At 41.8% G+C, this 20,304-nt stretch overlaps 1 protein-coding gene across 4 annotated transcripts in view; it reads left to right on the top strand.

The window, feature by feature from the left end:
- Positions 1-20,304, top strand: part of rpp40 (ribonuclease P/MRP 40 subunit) — a 74,806-nt gene that overhangs the window by 48,663 nt on the left and 5,839 nt on the right. For all 4 annotated transcript variants that reach the window (XM_084313118.1, XM_084313119.1, XM_084313120.1 and 1 more), the window contains one exon: positions 8,317-8,556. In XM_084313118.1, the coding sequence (XP_084169244.1) occupies positions 8,317-8,539 (223 nt within the window). In that variant the 3' untranslated portion in view covers positions 8,540-8,556. The remainder of the gene's footprint in view (positions 1-8,316; positions 8,557-20,304) is intronic.

Genomic DNA, 20,304 nt, shown 5'->3' with positions numbered 1-20,304 from the left:
TTAATAATGCTTGTAATAAACCAAACAGTTTGTAAATCCGTCAATATTTCAGCGAGTTATGAGTATTTTTGTCTGTGCAGCTCACTCACTCTCACTCAAGGCTAACTGGAGCAAGATGGCGGCGGTTCAGTGACGTCGCTCTCCATTGGCCGGCAGCGCGGGCAAGCTATCTAGTGTTCTATATATATCTATGGTGCCCGGAAGTAATATGGCCGACCAGCACAACCTCCACAGCACTTCCTGTTTGGCGATTGCGCCGATCGGCCACCAGATGGCGCTCCTGAACCGCCAGAGAGCTCAGTGCGTCCTCCTGGTGGATCTCAGGCCAGCGGAGGGGAAATATGAATCCGATCACAGATTTTTGAAATATTGATATTAAAGACGCTGTAAAGCGTCCTTCGGCAACTTGAGCATGGCCGGGAATGACGCTGTAAAGCGTTTCCCGGCACCCAAAGTGTTAAGGACCCGATCATCGTTGAATTGTGCAAACCGATGTCACTTAAACAGCAACAACAACCAAAATACGTAAACATTAACGGGTCTCGAATGTCTCGGCGCGGGCAATAGACACAGCCTGCTAGCTAGCCCGAGGCTAGCGCGTAAGCTAGTGATGAATCCGGCTAGCACGCTAGAATCTGTTTTGTACATTGTTCAGCTAGCTCGCTAGCTTTCATAGAGGTGACACACACGTACGACCATGAGGTCAGCATTAGCAAGTAACAGAAGTCATTTGGATGCCCCGCTAGTTTGGATGGGCAGTGGACAGTTAGCATGTCTGGGCATGACAACAAGCATTTGTGAGTAGACCGCCCCATCAATGTATTCAGGCCCACATCGCCAAGTCACTCACCCGACATAGATATCAAGCTACAGTCTCGGCTATCCCCCTGAGATATTCCTTCGCTTTAGCCAACGACCAAAATGAACGCCAATCATCGTCCTTACCCAGCACAGATAATTTCGCGGGAGCGAATAGCGTAGGCCTCAGGCCTAGTTTCCATAGCCTGGACATGACCACTTTGTATTCGCCTCTCTGTGCTTGAACCTGAAAATGGCCACTTTGTGATCGCCAAGACTTAGTTTACCCCTTCTGGCATGGGCCGACCGCATGATGAGCTCCCTCTGCTGAAGCCTGTTCAGCTTGACAATGATGGGCCTCGGCTCTTTGTTCACTCCAGGACTGGTCTTGCCCGCTCTGTAGGCCGATTCACATACGGGAGGGCTGGGGAGGACATCTTTCCCCAGTATTTCCTGCAGCAATTCCGGCATGGTCTCCGAGAGACGGCCTCCCTCGTTGCCCTCCGGTACACCAACAATCCTGATGTTGTAGCGTCTCTCCCGGGACTGCATTTCCACAATTACCGACTGTAGTTTGGCAACTTCAGCCTGCCTAGCCAGCAGGGAGGTCTCCAGACCCGCCATCCTCTCGCCTTGTAGTGAGACCTCTGTCGTTAGCGTGGCTAGTTCGTTAGCATTAGCCGAGGAGACAGCGTGCAGCGACTCCATCTTGTCTTTCAACGGGTCGACCGCCAACCTAATTTCCTCTGACATCTCTCGATGAAGGTTATCAAAAAATTCCGCCTGCACTTTTCTTTGTGTTTCAGCGAAGCGTGTCTCAAAGTCTGCATGGAGTTTGGTCATGACCGAGAGTACAGCTTCGCTTATCTCACTGATACCGGGCGACAGTGAGGTTAGGCCCGGTGGCAGTTTGCCGGCTGGGGTGCTCATGGATCTGGTCTCCACGACTCCACCACCGACATTGCAGAAAGTTGAAAAAAGTCGACGACAGTAGTTGAAACTCGACGACTCAACAAACAGACAAATAACAAATAAAAATTAAATAAAGACTAATGGGGAGAAAAGTATATTTTGCACGATAGAAGGGAGCTCACGTGAAACACGTCTACTCCATGATCGCCTAGCTCCGCCCCGGCCTCAGAATGTGTTTTGGGCGACGGTGTTTACGGAAGTGCGAGGGTAGCCTCTCAAGTTGACGATACACAACACTTTCTGTTGTCAGTAGATGGCAGCATTGGTTTAAAATTAAAAGGTGAAAATGTTGAAAACTACAACATTAATACATTTCCCAAGACCTTTAGCACAGGTCACAGGTCACTGGGACGTGTCTATTCTTTGATGCGATCTGAACAGCGGTAAACTATTAATGCAACCTCAGTACAGTGACCGCGAATGGTAAACTAATTATCTTAACAAAAGTGCATCATTAGCAGTATGTTTGTTGTCTAAAGGGAAACAAAATGGTACAATTTAAGATTTTAAATGTTATCCGCATATATAGGACAAATAAAACATCGTTAATTTGTAAGAAACCTCAATGAAAACGGCGCAGGGTAAGTTGTATTCGCTATTGTTATGAAAATGTGATAGAATCCTATAAAAATGTGGACGCATTTGGTCACTGACGTTATGTTCTCTTCACTTCCACCCATCAGCTGCACTCCAAACAGTGACTGTTCTGTAGGGCTGACATCGACTAGTCGACTAATCGATCGAAAGGAGCCATAGTCGACTGGCAACCTCTTAGTTGAATGCACAAAAAAATATTTAAGAGGAAAATATTTAGTATTAAAAAAAAAATTGGGATCATTCTTTGCTAAAGCAAAGTGGCCTAGAAGCGTGGCTAACGCTAATGGCGCGCATACCAGCGAGGCTAACTGCCTAAGAAAACGTGCACAGAGGCACTGAAAGAGGATTTAACCCGTCTAATGAACAGACTAGAGTAGACAAATATCAAGATGTATCCATCAGTGGACCAATTGCATGCTTTCGCAGAGGACAAGAAGCCTTCAGTCGACTCCTTCAGACATTAACTCATTCAGCGCCAGGGATTTTCCTCATCCTGTTCTAGCTAGGCCACGCTTTAAAGATAGGGGTGCGTCACCTTGTTTGTAGAGCTATATCTATATTCTATATCAGTGTTTCTCAACTGGTGGGTCGCGACGCCATTTTGAGTGGGTCGCAGATGTGTGTGAAAATAAAATAAAAAAAAATTATTTATTTTTTTATAATCTTTTTTGTTGCACTTTTTGTCTACCATCACCCCAGACTTTGAGACTCTTGTCAGGAGCTAACAACATCCCCAGTTATCCCATTAGTTCCCTGGGATGTTAAGCTAAGCAGTCTGCTAAGAAGGATATAATATTTATTATTATTATTTTATTTCATTGTGTTTTTAGCCCTAGTGGCACTTGTGTTGCAACCCCTGTTATCCCATTAGTTCCCCCAAACTTAGGTCTGTTATGTTAAAGGGGAACTATTTTACTATTTATTTCACTATTTGGGCACTTTTACACAATTCCTGTGAGTTTATGGAACACCTCTGTAATTTTAATTTTTTTTTAATTCATTGTTTTGTATTTCTAATCAAGTCCTCAAAAACAGCATTTTTCTACCTCAAGATCCTAAGCCGTTTTGAGGCTGGGCTCCAACCACAATGGTAAGTTACTGACTCGCCTGAACATTATCATGCAGCGGTGTCTTTCTGACATCGCAAATCATCACATTTTCAGATGACTCAGTTCAGTGAGGGTGAATATTGTGAGAGGAGAATTGGAAGAATGCGCCAATATGAGAATTAGAGACATAAACACTGAAAAAGGCCATTTATAAGATAGTTCCCCTTTAAGCTAAGAAGTCTGCTAAGAAGCATAATTATTTATAATTATTATTTTATAGTTTTTTTTAGCCCTAGTTGCACTTTTGTTGCAACCCCAGTTATCCCATTAGTTCCCCCAAACTTAGGTCTGTTATGTTAAGCTAAGAAATCTGCTAAGAAGCATATATTATTTATTGTTATTTTATTTCATTGTGTTTTTTGCCCTAGTTGCACTTTTTTTGTTTATTTCATGTTTTTAATTGTGTATTACTGCAAGAAAAATATTGAAATAAATCAGTGGTTCAAAAATTTGGGTCGCGACTTAATCAAATCAAATCAAATTTATTTATAGGGCCCGACAACACACGTTAATGTCCCCATGGGCCGTACAGATCTTCTTTAAACAAGTCAAGAAGAAAACATAACAATAAGTCAAGAACAGAACAAGAACACCATAAGGTGCAAACATTTTTAGATGGATGCAAATAAATGAAAGAATGCAAGCACTCCCAGACATACCCCACGCGAAGGTAAGGAAAAACTCACTAAAACCTAACAATAGGGAAAAAAGCTCCACAGGCAGTGTGGAGGAGAGAAACCTTAGAAGGGCCATTCAAGGGGGGATCTCCCTTCTTAGATGTTGGTGATAGTAGTGTTGCAGACGGACAGTTGGTAAGCATGCACTCATGTGTGTAGTGGAACACAGATGAGTGCATGCAATAGCAACTGTACATTTTGAAAAATTAAAGATAGAGCTAATAGCGATAGCAACTGAACATTTTGAAAGATTAAAGATAGAGCTGATAGCAATCTATTTGAGGCACAGGGGCGGCGCAAAGAGGGTCACATCCTCCCCGTCTTAGTCAAGGGACATTTAACACTCCGGTCGTTGCTCAGGGACAGCCGGAGACAGGGAGATGGGGGGCGGCGCAGAGAGGGTCACGAATTCCCCGACATCATCGCGGGACATCCGGCACTCCGGTCACCACTACGAGACCTCCGGAGACAGGGGGGCACGCAGAGGGGGTCGCAACCTCCCGGCCTTCGTCACGGGACGTCCAACACTCCGGTCAACACTCCAGGACAGCAAGTCATAGGGAGACAGGGAGACGGGACAGGCGTTAGACAGCTCATGAGATTGTAGTAGGCGGACATAGCAATAGATACAAGTGGTAGGCATATATGTGAATGGAGTAGATATATGAAGTAGGCGTATTATGTGAATAGAAATGGAAGTACTTAACCCAGCAATGAAACCGCATTGACTGTTAATCTGTTAACAGTCTGTTAATACTGTTAATCAGTTGACAGGACCACGGACAGACGGCGGTGAATAACTGATCCAAGGCCTCGGAGGTGCATGTAGAGCAGTCACTACAATCTTGGCCAAGACCCCGGGGCATCCATCACCTTAGTCAGCGCCAGGAGACGGGCACTCAGAGAGAAGGGGGGGGGGGGGGGAAGAGGGGGGGGGGAAGAGTTCCCATGTTTGTGGTGCTGCAAAGGAGCTGCAAAGGAGCAGACATGTAGTACCCTGTAGTGCCATGTAGTACCCTGTAGTACCCTGTAGTGTCATGTAGTACCCTGTAGTGCCACGTTAATGACTAAGGAAAATGTTGGGTCCTGAGGCTAGACCAGTTGAGAACCACTGTTCTATATTATAGCTATGGAGACAATACTATGGTCATTTGACAGTCTGTATCTTCCGTTGAACATGCAAAAAAGAATAGTTTTGTTCATGTATATGTGTTCGCACGTTATGCTGTGGTGCAGGGCCGCCGCACAAAAAAAATGTTTAATTTTTTTTTGCGAGGCCCCCCTTCCTGCGAGGCCCTTTTTCATCACAGCCCTAAAATCTAGTTTTGCTTATATGCTTATATATTTCACATTAGACACGTTTGTAGAATGTGTCTGACTTGTTCCTGGCTCTGCGGCTCTGCAGATACACTATTGGAGCTCTGGGGCTCTGCAGCAGACATACTATTGGTTTCAACGAAGGGAGGGGTTACATGTGTACAGTCGGCCGGCGTGCGTCAGCTGCGTCAGACTATTTCGCGCGTGCAGCATTGGAGGTTATGCCAGCCAAGACGAAGAGGACGGTCGTTCGGCAGATGGACTGAAGATGAAAGTTGTTGCATGTTAGAAAGTTCAGTCAGGCTAGCCATGTCGGCTTAGCTAAAGGCAATGACAGCTAGTTAGCTTTAGCTACGTTATAATATTGAGTGCTAACGTGTGGTTCAGTCGGGATAGCCATGTCGGCTAGTAGCTTAGCTAAAGGCTAACTAGCGTTAGCTAACCTAGAGAGAGTGCGTGCAGCATTGTTATGCCACGATGAAGAGGACGGTCGTTCGTCAACACGCGGTTGTCTCCATCCTCTTGGACGTTTGGTGAGTTTTTAATGCACTCTATTCTATTCCCGCCGTGGAGATATCTCTCTCTCTCTCTCGGGCCGGCTAGCTATCGTGGCTAAGTTGGCTAACGTTATGTTGGCTAACGTTATGTGGAGCCAGCGGGCCGGCTAGCTATCGTAGCTGACGTTCTGTTGGACCAGCAGGCCGGCTAGCTATCGTAGCTAACCTTATGTTGAGCTAGCGGGCCGGCTAGCTATCGTAGCTAATGTTATGTTGAGCTAGCGGGCCGGCTAACTATCGTAGCCAACGTTATGTTGAGCTAGCGGGCCGGCTAGCTGTCGTAGACGTTATGTTGAGCCAAGCGGGCCGGCTAGCTAACGTAGCTAACGTTATAATGAGCCAAGCGGGCCGGCTAGCTAACGTTATATTGAGCCAAGCGGGTCGGCTAGCTGTCGTAGCTAATGTTATATTGAGCCAAAGCGGGCCGGCTAGCTAACGTAGCTAACGTTATATTGAGCCAAAGTGGGCCGGCTAGCTAACGTAGCTAACGTTATATTGAGCCAAACGGGCCGGCTAGCTGTCGTAGCTAACGGTGTGTACCTGGTGTCAGTACCTGGCTACTCTATTTGCAGTTAGCCTCCTTAGCTGATGTCGGCCGTTGGCTCCTTGCTACTTTGTTTTCTCTGGTATAGATCCTCTTCTCTTTCGATTTAAGTGTTGATCTTTGTCCTTTTGGATCTATGTATATTCATGTTGCCTTTGTGAAGTTATCTTTTCCTTCTGTTTTGTTCTTCCATTAAAAGTTGAATATCCTTTAGGGGCTCATCTTAGCTGTCTTGCTTATCTCTCTCTCTCTCTCTCTATCTCTCTCTCTCTCTGTCTGGACCACAGACTCATCTCTCTCTCTCTCTGTCTGGACCACAGACTCATCTCTCTCTCTCTCTGGACCACAGACTCTCTGTCTGGATCATCACAGACTCTCTCTCTCTCTCTCTCTCTGAGCATTGCATTGCTTATAGTTGTCAATTGTGTCGGTCAGTTCATTGCAATTTTTCCTTCAGTCACATTTAGTTTTATCCTGCACCTGGCCTAAAACAGGTTGGATGTGCACACAGCTGCTCTACTGTGTTTGTAGCAGAGCAACCATACCTGAAGCCTTGTAAACAAAGACATCAACACTAGAGTGTGTACTTCTATCTACACAGTACAGCCAAAGCATACACTGCTTCTTCCCTTGCTGGATTTTCTGCATTACTGCCACTTGTACATGTGTGTTGTGGAGAAATTTGTACAGTGTTACAAAGCGATAACACTGTATATTGACTGTAGAACGGGAGCTCTCTCTCGCTCTCTCTCTCTCTCTCTCTTGCTATATGTTGACTGTATCATGCCCAGCCTCGGGCAGCGCTATTATTTAAGAATATGTTGACTGTATGATTTTTATTTTTTTACCTTTAGGGGGGGGGGGGGGGCTCGCGTTTAAATCTCGCACAGGGCCTCGCATTTCTCCCAGGCGGCCCTGCCGTGGTGAATATAAGTATAGTTTCGGAGTGATCTGGGCTAATTCCTGGAAAGCTGAGTTATAGGGCGCTAGGTGAATTCTACTAAAAGCATTGGCGTTTCATCCCTGGACAGTGGACACACTACTATTTCCAAATCAAATGTATATAATAGGTATTATGTTTCATCATGAATGCATGAAGGGGGGGGGGGGTCGTTTCTGATGCTTTGATTGCCAGTAACGGCATTAGTTTTGAACACTACACACGCGGATCAGCTGGATCGGATTGAAAACATTGCAGGATCAAGCTGGAATTTACGTCAGATAGTCCTTACCTTTGATCGGGGCTATTCCAAAAAGAATATTCCAATTGTTTGATCGCCATCTGGTCCATCTGATGTCCATCTGGTCCACGACATAATCCGGCACAACACATGCATCGAGTGTCCCGGACATTTTTCAATGTGATCGAGTGAACCTCTAGGCTTCCCTGTACTAACATTCTCCGCCCGGTGGGATTTAAATGTAACACACGGTCTGGAACAGGGTTTACTGCACTCTCGATACTGCCACCTAGCTGGATCTGGCCGGTACTGCACCCTCGGGGTCCCAGTATGCCTTTTAACGGCAACATACAGGTCCGTGACATTGAATAGAATATTAAAATCGAATAAAAAAAGCTAAAACCATCGAAAAGCGTATATATACCCTGAGCGGTTGGCGAGCAAACATGTATATACGTGGTTGGCCGTGAAGTGTTAAGCACCCCCACAGCCCAAATGGAATGATAAAAAAAATTAAATGTTCTGGGACCTGTGTGTGTGGTAACAATATTCTTTTCACCCCAGGAGATACTTTGCTGAACCCAGGTTGAGCTCCCGTGCTGACCCCAGTTTGGGCTCCTGGCTGGCGCTGACGGTGCACGGCTTCATGGACAGCCCCGTCTCCTGGAGAACCACGGAGCACGGCTTCCTGAAGGGGGGGGAGAACTTCTACAGCCTGGTGGTGTTCCAGAACCATGACTACCAGCTCTACATGGCCACAGGCTCCCAGGACGGCTGCCCTCCATGACAGTCTGCAGCTCAGAGGTCGTTTTACTATTATTTATAGTTACTCTCTCACCCCACCTCTTTGAAAACCGAAACGGGGAGACCTGGTTAGGGCTGGGCAGCGATTCCATATAATTTATAACAATTAGGGCTGTACCCAACCCACATATTCCTTATGTTGAAAACAGAACTATTCCTGATAACTATATATATATATATATATGTATATATTAAGGCTGTCAAATATATCTCGTTAATATCGCGTTAACTCCCGATTCTATTAATGCCACTAATTTTTTTAACTCAAGATTAACTAAAAGAAAAGAAAAAAAAAAGGTTTTTTAACTAGACTTCACTCGGGTGTATTATTGATGCTCTCATTGATACTATGTTTGTTTCTGAAGTGTGTGTGTGTGTGTGTGTGTGTGTGTGTGAGATATAGAGAGAGAGGGGGGTGAGAGATGAGGAAGGGGCAAAAGAGAAAAAGAGCTGGGAGTGTGTGTGAGGGAGAGAGGGGGGTGTGTGATTAATCAGCCCTTGTGTGTGTGAATGTAACAAGTTCCTAACGTTTTCTTTCCCCTATTATTTCATGCACACTTTATTCATTGTTTTAAATTATTATTTTCTTTTAAGTTATTTTGTGCATCACTCTGTTTTGAATTTGATGCAAATTTGCAATGCATGAGGGTCATCCTTTTGTGTTAAATGGCTGCACAAAGCAAGCATTTGTTGACTCGCATGTTGATAAGAGTATTAAAACTTGGAACTTGAAAAAGATCTGTTTAAGGTAAAAAAGAAATTAAAAAAAAAAATGCGATTAATTTGCGATTAATCGCGAGTTAACTATGGACAATCATGCGATTAATCGAGTTAAATATTTTAATCGTTTGACAGCACTAGTATATATATATATACACTTTTATATATAAAACGAATCGTCAAATCATCGCATTGACCTGCCTAATCCCATTCGATGCGATGATTTGACTATTAGTTTTTTTATATATAATTTAAGAAAAATTTAAACATAACATCAAATTAGACACACAAGCATTAACAGTAAACATCCAATGAAATCACCATTTGAATCATTATAAATGTAGTTTATGAGATATATACCTAATACTTGCTATCTAATACCCTACATACTTATGCTCTTGCTCGCTCACCCCCCCGGACCCCCACTTGGATAATCCATCCATTTTCATTTGTTTCTAACCAGGCACTACAATTCATATGCTAGCTTTTATTCTCTCCACCACTTCTAACCAGATTGCAATGTTGGTTTCACTGACACCTAAAATTCTTGCTGTAGAAATTTCTAGATGAATCACATCGAGATAGGTAAGAACCCATACCTTCCGGCACATTTTTTCCGGTTGAAACCATCGTGATGCTATCAGCTTTTTAGCAGCTGTGAGACCGGATAAAACTAGTCTCTTTAGCTGTATAGGGGCTGCAAACTGAAAAACATCATTCAACAGCAATACAGAGGGGTGTACAGGTATGTTCAGAAATAAAAATTCTGATAATTGCTGGGACACTTCTTTCCAGAATATCTTGACCGGTGGGCAATCCCAATACATGTGCATAAATGTACCCTCATCCCCATTTGTACATAAGGAACATCTGGAGTCTTGTTTAAGTCCCATTCTGTTCAATCTTATAGGAGTCAGGTATGTCCTATGAATATAATTAAGATTAATTTGTTGATGGTCCGGGTTACGTGACGCAATTCGAACGTTTGCCCAGACTTCTTGCCAATCAAAATCTATTTCCAAGTCTGGTATATCCCTCCTCCAGACTGAGGGGCCTTTCTCACTCACTCATTCTGTCCGTACCGGTCCGTACCGTCCTCATTCCGGGTCAGAGTGCGAACTCCCCCCTCTAGTTTGTGTACACACTAGTCTTTGTTCGCTCCGGGTTCTGTTTACGGTTTGCTTTTTGAGCGTTTACGCTTGCCGTAGGCGATGATGTCACGCTCGAAAATGTAAACAGGAAGTGTGTTAACACGGAGACTGGAGACTGTATGCTGATGTAAAAGAAACAAATAACCAATAAATATGAAGTTATATTTGAACCTCTGTTGTCAAGCCTTGTCAATATAACTCACCCCATTTTATCACCGCTTTTGAGCGTTTTGCAGGGATAACGATAACGCTAAGCTAACGGCTAACGCTAGTTATCTTAGCCTTTTACTAGTAACATTGCTGCATCGATTATATTGTAATTGGAATAATCTTTTTGGAGAACATCTGATCTGAGGTAAGGAATCTATTTGACCAGTCTTGGGATAATCAGCTATTTTCACCTATATATCAGCGTGTGCCATTATGTGTGTGTGTGCGATCAGGAAATAAGATACAGATCGATTTTTCAGCCCACTTCTATAGCGTGCATAAGTACACATATACTATCGATAATCTAGCGTTTATTTGAAAACGATTAATAAATAGGCCGAAAAATTACCGTGTTTTGTGTTTTCCAGTGTATTCCAGTAAAGGGCGTTTATCACAGAATCTAAAAAAAATTCTGAAACTTTCAAAAAACGAGCGCTTTTCAAAATTGTATCAAACGGAAATGAACTGATTTATAAAAAAAATAAAATAAAAAAAAAATCCGTTTCGACAATGTTGTCTGTAAGTAAACAAGTCATTGATAAGCGACGACCATATTAGACAGCCATAATTTAAGATATAGTTTATGCGTTCGCAAATATGAGAGCTCTGTCATTGAATATAGCAGTGGCACGCAACAGGGTTCCTAGGCACCGCATGGCTGGCACGGAAAGTGTTAAGGATGGTCCGATAATGTTGATATTTAAACATTTAAAAATAGCCAACATGTGATTTTATTTTGTGTGGTGTGTTACAACAATGAATAACACAAGTTAAGTACCGAATTCCAGAGCCTAGAATGCCCCCAAAATGTTGAGATACCCCTACCGGAGGTAGAACAATGTTTTTGTTACTGCAAAAATGGTTAAATTGATAGATATTGTTATACACCCCCAAAGGAAAAAAACAACAAATATAGCCTGGCCGTATGGGATTTGAGACATATAAACTCATGTCGATTTAATAATACAAGCTCCAAGAGCTTTTAAACTTGACATGCTAAGAGTCAGACAGTTACTTAACCTAATAGAAAAACCTGGATGTGAATATCTTTATGCATGTAGGAAATGTATACCTATGTACAAATTGAATATCTATGCAGAATGTTCTCATTTACTTTGTAGTAGCTCTGCCATGGATTGTCATAGAAACACAGTTGAGGGCTTTTTCGGAAAGGTGTGGTTGTGCTGAATCCTGTAAATATAGCATGCATGGTCAGGGAGTTACATCAGTAAATGTATGGTGTCCTAAATGAAACATTGACATAATGAAGTCTTCAGTCCAAAGCCCATTATCAGTGGTGAGAAGCATGTTGACAAATTCAATGTCACTGCAAAGTAAAGTCACTTGAGGTAATGTTCTGGTCTATAATGTTAATATATTTATGATACATTTAATAATTTATATATTTCATATGATGCATTTTATGATACTTCATATGGAAACAGATCCAATTGAATCAGGTTGAAATTGAAATAGAACACCTTTATTTCAATCTACTGCGTTCTGAGCCCCCTGCTGTATTCACTGTACACACGATTGTGTGGCCAGGTTCAGCTCCAACTCCATAGTGAAGTTTGCGGATGACACATGGTGGTGGGGCTGATCTCTAACAATGACGAGAAGGCCTATCGGGAGGAGGTTGATGAAACTGGCACGCTGGTGACGGGATAACAGCCTACTCCTGAACATTGGTAAAACCAAAGAGCTGATCGTGGATTTTAGGAGAATACAGCAGGTGACACACACGCCACTGCGGATAAATGGGGCTATCGTGGACAGGGTGAGCAGTTTCAAGTACCTGGAGTCCACATCACAGAGGACCTGACATGGTCAACACAGATTCTGTGCTGAAAAAGGCGAAACAGCGCCTCTATCACCTGAGACAGTTTATTTTCTTTGAACAAATGTTTTTTTATTTTTATTTTTGACATGACATACAAACATTTACAGTAGAAATCCACTATAAATCACAGGGCTATTATTTTAAAATTTAAATTAAAATAGATGTAGATTAAAGATATACTTCTTCCCCCAGGCCATCAGAACACCCACTCACAAGTACACATGAGCACACACACACACACACACACAACACAAAAGGAAATAACAGATGTGGTTCTTGTATAGTATAGTTTAGATATAGTAAGTAAAACATAATGACAGAGTTAAAATTGTATATTGTATAGTAGTGTACATGGGAACCAGTGCCTTCTCAGGAATTTAGCATGTCTATTTTTATCATGCACATCTTATGTCTTACCCGTTTCTTTTTCTATGTCTATTTTATTATTGTATTGCACAATCGATGCGGGCATGACCACCCACATTTCACTGTATGCCCTGGTATGTATGCGACAAATAAACCTCTTGATTCTAGAAACACATCAGTCACTCATCCACATTATCATCAGTGACAAAATTTATCATATTTTGGCAGTCAGGGAAAGAGCAAGAGCAAAACTCAGTGCAAGTCAAGCCCACTGAAAGATATTGGCATTTGCTGGCATCATTGCAGTTTCCATCTTTACAGTACAGGTGGGTGATGTCATTTTGAGTGGGTTGCGGATGTGTGTAAAATTTTTATTTTTTTGCACTACCTATCTTTGTGAAAGTGGCTTCTCAGCTCTGGTCCAGCTGAAGACAAAGCAGAGGAACAGATTGGACATTGAGCATGACCTCAGAGTTGCTTTGTCTACCATCACCCCAGACTTTTGTCAGGAGCAAACAACATCCCCAGTTATCTAGTGATGCACGATATATCGGCCGCCGATATAATATCGGCTGATATGGCCGTTTTTTTACACATCGGTATTGGTCAGATATCGGCCGATATTAAATACAAAAAAAATACAATTTTCTTTTTTTTTACATGTTTTGGCCTCAAATAGTTTCAAACTATCTGTCATTTCTGAAAATAAGTTACAAAAGTAAAAAAAATTATGCGTTTTGGAAAATGGCTCTTTATTTGATTATCATAAAAAGGTGTTTTCTATACAGAGATATCGACATCGGTAAATATCGGTATCAGCCAGAACAGCAATATTAATATCGGGTATCGGCCACAATTTTCACATCGGTGCATCACTACAGTTATCCCATTAGTTCCCTGGGATGTTAAGCTAAGAAGTCTACTAAGGATATATTATTTATTATTTTATTTCATTGTGTTTTTAGCCCTAGTTGCACTTTTGTTGCAACCCCAGTTATCCCATTAGTCCCCCCAAACTTACTGTAGGTATGTTATGTTAAGCTAAGAAGTCTGCTAGGAAGCATAATTATTTATTATTATTTTATTTCATTGGGTTTTTAGCCCTAGTTGTACTTTTGTTGCACTTTTTTGTGTTTATTTCATGTTTTTAGCAGTGCATGAAAGACTGTGTATTACTGCAATTTTTTTTTTTTAAATAAATCATAGTGGTTAAAAAATTTGGGTCGCGATGACTAAGGAAAATGTTGGGCCCCGAGGCTATACCAGTAAGACACCTCATACATTTACTGATGTAACTCCCTGACCATGCATGCTATATTTACACATGTGGTATTGCTGGACAGGCACGTGCACACATAGGGGTGAAGGGGTGCCCAGGCACCTGCCTTTTTCATTTTTCATTAGAAAGTGCCCTTTTTATGCCACCCTCTTTTTTTTTTTTTTTTTTACTGTTACACATATAGATATACTGCCCTGCCCTTCCAAATGAAAGATGTCACGATAGCATCTAAATATTAGGTAAAGAAAGAGAGAGAAATGCCACCCCTCTCGTAAATAATAGGTCCTTCCAGCCTGGATTCGTTCTGACGGAAAACAGAATAATTTTGATTGACAGTCGAGTCTGCCAATTACGTCACACCGCTTGTACCCGCCCTGCTGTTCTTAGCACCAATCGGCAAGCACTATTAGTTTTTGACTTCCTGAATGTCCCGTGTGCTGTAACCTCGTTCCCAGCTTTATCTCAAGAGATAATGTGTGCTGACAACAACAAAGCTACAGTGCTAACAATAAGCGATTTGGCTGGATGCAGTCTGGACAGTGGATAAACATCAAGACAACAGTCTGTGACTGTGGCCTGTGGGACAGTGGACATAATACTTCATCAAGCCCTGCTGACCTGGACCACGTTTCAACTAACAAGTGAGTTAATGCGGTCTCTCTCGCTCTCTCTGTCTCTCTCGCTCTCTCTCTCTCTCGCTCTCGCTCTCTCTGTCTCTCTCGCTCTCTCTCGCTCTCTCTCTCTCGCTCTCTCTCTCGCTCCCTCTCTCTCTCTCTCTCTCGCTCCCTCTCTCTCTCTTGCTCTCTCAACACAGCGCGCCCGCAGCTGTTGGTCTGGAGCGCATATTGTGTTATTAAAGGGACACTATGTAGTTTTGGTGACATCGGTGAAACTGAATGTACCATAGACTTGTATTAACCAAAAAAATCGGGCTTGCGCGCTCTGCGCGCTCGCATTGCATTTTATAAAAGATGCCCTTTTCTACTTTTTCGGCACCTGCCTTTCTAAAGTCCTGTGCACGTCCCTGTTGCTGGATTCAGCACAACCACACCTTTCCGAAAAAGCCATCATCTGTGTTTCTATGACAATCCATGGCAGAGCTACTACAAAGTAAATGAGAACAGATATTAGATAATAGATATTCATTTTTTACATTTCCGCTTATTTTAAGTGTGTACATAGGTATATATTTCCTACATGCATAAGGATATTCACATCCAGGTTTTTCTATTAGGTTAAGCAACTGTCTGACTGCTAGCATGTCAAGTTTGAAAGCTCTTGGAGCTTGTATTATTAATCTACATGAGTTTATATGTCTCAACTCCCATACGGCCAGGCTATATTTTAGTTGTTTTTTCCTTTGGGGTGTATAAAAATATCTATCAATTTAACCATTTTTGCAGTAAAATATTTTTTTACAAGAATCCATTTCATATATGAGAGACCTTAGAGATGAGGAAAAACATGCTTGTGTTTTGTTCTACCTCCAGTAGGGGTATCTCAAAAACTAAAGCCCTTTTTGACAGTTTGTCACAGCAGCACTAACCAGTATCGGTTCAAATGTGAAGTACCCAACCCTACACATTGCCTTGACATGGTCTCCTACAAATCTTCAAAGAGATGGGACAGATGTTTGTGGAGATCTATACCCGAGAGTGTTTAAGGCATGAAAGTCATATATATATATAATATATATATTTTAACACGTTTTTCAATTCATGAGCTGTGTGTATAAGTCACAGAATCCAACTTTATATTATTCTAATCATCATCTTGCCTATAACAGCAGTTTGAAACAAATGACCAACTCGCAGCAAGTGTTAGCTAGGCTTGGCATTACAACTAAGCCATCTCTAGTATACAATGTTATAAAATAAAAAACGTTATTCATAGAATGATATGGGAATTAAAAAGAATATTGATAGGCTAAGTTGTGCCCCGCTCTAGTCAAAGTACCATTTGTGACATGTTTCAATTAGGGCTGTCTTAAATACTTCGAAGCTTCGTTCGATGGCACAAGCTTCGAACATTTAAAAAAAAAATCGAAGTACATTTTTTATTTTGAACTTCGGTGTGTGTGTGTGCATGGGGCCATTGGGTGGGGCCGGGGGACAAATACACTGGAGGAAAGTAACCCAGCTCAGCACTGCCCAAATTATATCATCACTATTGCCTGTTTGAAGGATATCATCCTCAAACACATATACACCACCTACACGCCTATTCTCAGTCCTTGCCCCACAATGGTGGAATGAACTACCCACCCCAGTTAGGACAGCCGAATCCCGTCCAATCTTTCGCCGTCGACTAAAGACTCACTTCTTCAACCATTATCTGAAATAAAATTAAAAAAATCTAACCCTAACTAACCTTACTGTCATGCACTTGTCCTAATAAACTAACCTACACTGTAACACGCAACACTTTGATGAATATTGTTACTCAGCTGATAGAGTTGTGTCCTTCCTGATGACCTGTCGTACAGAACTTATAAGTCGCTTTGGATAAAAGCGTCAGCTAAATGACTAAATGTAAATGTGAATGTAAATGCCTTGTAGAATTCCACACATAAGAAAGAAAGATACTGGGATGAATAAACAAAATAGGAAATAAAATGTAGAAATGCATGCAATACATAAATAAATATGAATCTCCATATATGAAATAGAACATTTAGATAAGGTGCTACTGAGATGTTTGTGAGTTTTGTTTTTTTGTGGAAGTAGCCCTTCTTAAAAATGCATGAACATTCACTGATAATTGGTCTGTAGTGGAGTCTACAAGGTCTACATTGCCGGACCATGTAGAATCCGGACCTTGTAGACTGACATAATTATGTGCATAGTTTAGTCTACACAGGCCATATTTCAAATAATCAAAATCTTACTTCATTCATCTTAAACATTCTTGATTTGGGGGATTGGTAGTTCCCATGAAATCTGAAGTTCAAACGACAACAGCGATCCACCTTGAATTAAATCACACAGCCGATCAGTCACGAAAGGGGCTACTTAATTCATTAATCCAATCCACTTTATTTATAGAGCACATTTAAAAACAACAGTCTACCAAAGTGCTGTACAAGTCCCACAACATAAGAAAAAAAAATAAAAAATGTATTCAAAGCTTCGAATTAAAATCGAAGCTCGGCCCCGAAGCTTCGATTGCCACAAAAAAAAATCGAAGGTCAGCCCTAGTTTCAATCTATATTCACAATGTCTCATAAGTGACGTTTTTCATCAAAATGTAGATTATTGGTGTTTAAAAAAAATATATATATATAGCACATTTTACTATCTGGCTGTTCATAGCCAGAATATCTTATTGATAAATAAAAAAAAATTATATAGTTGGTACACTTTATTCCAGTGAATTAACCTGTGAAACTGTAAAGGTTATTTTCTCAAAAACAGTGGCAACACAGTATTAGCAGACAAATAATAAAGGTATCGTTAGAAAGCTGTCATCCTCTTATCAACAGCGCAGAAAACTTAAAAATGTGTTTGGTGCTTAACCCTTTCACTATGACAATACAGGTTAACCCCTTTTACTGCTAATGTAAGATCGACCAGAGCCTTCTGATCATATAATCTACTCTTCTGCGTTGTGTTCTTATGGCTCTAAGTCTGTTTACCAAAAACGGTGTAGCACGACGGAGGAAAGAAATCAATGAGAGGTTGGTTATTTCTCATGTGGTGGGTTTATTCAAATCCACAAGTATACAAAAAATTTCTGGTTCAATCAATGAAGCGCAATGATATTAGTAGAACGAGCACTATGCCGCAAGTCCCTAATATCAGTCTAATAAAAGTAGTTAAGAGTAACAATCTTCAATGTAGATTCGGTTGTTGAGTCTCGTTGTCCGGGGAGACAAAGGAATTCTGTTCTCGTTCTCAGCGTCTCAAGCAGGTCCTCCTCCGTTCGGCTGTGCATAAAAGATTTCAGGAGCTTCCCTTCCGTCTGCTCCGTGCAGACCCTTTTAACGGCTAAATCCCGCCCCTGAGCGAACGTCGAACTGGTTCGTCAGGGGGCGGATCTCTAAGTCCTGATTGGCTAAAGCTCACAGCGGCCATTTTAGATAGGGGTCGTCTGCCATTTTGAATCTTAAAAGAGGCAGGTCACTCGTTTAGCGTTTAAATATACAGTATTTGATTTTACTATCTTAGGAATTAGAAATTCATTACTTGGCTTAGACAGTTAGTCTTTTCCCGAATTCTGTGGCTTTCTAAATACCTAATTTCAACCTATTGTTGGTTTTAAGACAAACTGTTGCATTATATATATTCTATAATATTGTCTTTGAAGTTAGTTTAGTCTTCTAAGTAAGTTACACATGTTTTTCCACATTAATCTTCTATTTTAAACTACATTACTTTCTTAATTAAACTTAATGGTTAATAAGTGTCCGGCTTAGTATTAGATTAATCAATACACTATCTTATAACTATTGAGGCTATTTTCCATACTGAATTACTATTAGTTTTGGTTGCTGTTTTTCACAACTTTAGACAAATTGTTCTTGTGTTTAAATGTAAACAGGGCTATTTAAGAGCCTTCCTGTCTCCTACCATGTGAGACCAGATGGCTTCTTTGAAGTAGAGCCCCCAAATGGCGGAGGGGGGTTCTTCTCAACAGTTCTATATTTTACAGCAGACTGTTGAGTAGCATATCTTACCCCCTATTGTTCTGCTCAGCTCGGTAAACAAACCACTCTATTGAAATGCTAACTTTAGCCATCTAGTGGCTCAGTTTTTTATTGTTTTACTGCTCCCAATGGTGGGGGAGAGGAGAAAACCTATTTAACTTAAGACTGTATGCTAAATTAAGCACTCAGGCTTGTCTTAACCCGTCCCTTTTAGCAAAATAGACCAACCAGTATGACTAAGTTTGCCTGACCCTTTTTGGTCCCACTATTATTAGTTTTGCTTACTTTATAGAAATCTAATTAGTGTCTTATCTTTAGCTTTGCCAATTATAATTACTTCTAGAAGAAATGTATCTTAATAAACTATTTGGGGGAAAAGCAGAGCACTTATGTATATCTAACAAAGTGAACCTATTTAAGGTGTAATGCACTGGACTCTTACATTTCTCAGTTATCTCCCAGTGGCGGTCGACCTTGGGAAAAAATATTTCATAACTCATAGCAGTTTGAGACTGAGATTATACCACATTGCCACATGACAAAGGGTTAACCCTTTCACAACCACACCAGACAGTTAACCGTCTGTAGTGTGGTAGTCTATCTAAAACGGCACAGACAGCGCTCATAGGATGGGAAGCCCATGGTCCAAGGATCATCACTGCATCCTTCCGAACCAAGAAGAAGAGGATCAATATGAACATCATACAGTGCTACGCTCCTACCAATGACAGCGAGGAAGCAGACAAAGACCAGTTCTACAACAGACTGCAGTCCATTATAGAAAAGCACCCAGAGAGAGACATCACAATCCTGATGGGAGACCTTAATGCCAAGATCGGAAGTGACAACAGGGGGTACGAAGATATAATGGGAAGACACGGATTGGGGGCCATGAATGAAAATGGGGAGAGGCTGGCGGACCTGTGCGCTATGAACAACTTGGTCATTGGCGGCAGTGTTTTTCCCCATAAGAACATCCACAAGGCCACTTGGGTATCGCCAGACCACATAACCGAGAACCAGATTGACCAATTCTGTATCAGCAAGAAATTCAGGAGGTCCATGCAGGATATAAGAGTAAAGAGAGGAGCAGATGTGGCTTCAGACCACAACCTTGTCGTAGCCAGCCTGAAGCTGAAGCTGAGAAAGAACTGGATGTCGGCACATACAACACGACACAGGTACAACACAGCTTCCTTGAGAGACGCCAGTAAGCTGGAAGAGTTCAGAGTAACACTCAGCAACAAGTTCCAAGTTTTACAGGAGCTATTGGAAGAGGACGAGTGCACCCTGGAGAACAGTTGGAAGGAGATAAAAGAGGCAGTAACGTCTACCTGCCAGGAAGTTCTTGGCCCCAAGAAGCACCAGCACAAGGAGTGGATCTCGGGGGACAGTCTGCGAAAGATCCAAGAGAGGAGGGAGAAGAAGGTGGCAGTGAACAACAGCCGGACAAGAGCAGAGAAGGCCAAGGCACAAGAAAGGTATGCAGAAGTAAAAAAAAAAGCTAGTAAAGAAGAGCATCAGAGCAGACAAG

This window comes from Notolepis coatsorum (assembly GCF_963971535.1).
Source record: "Notolepis coatsorum genome assembly, chromosome: 4".
NCBI lineage: Eukaryota > Metazoa > Chordata > Actinopteri > Aulopiformes > Paralepididae > Notolepis > Notolepis coatsorum.
This window is presented reverse-complemented; position numbering and strand designations above follow the sequence as displayed.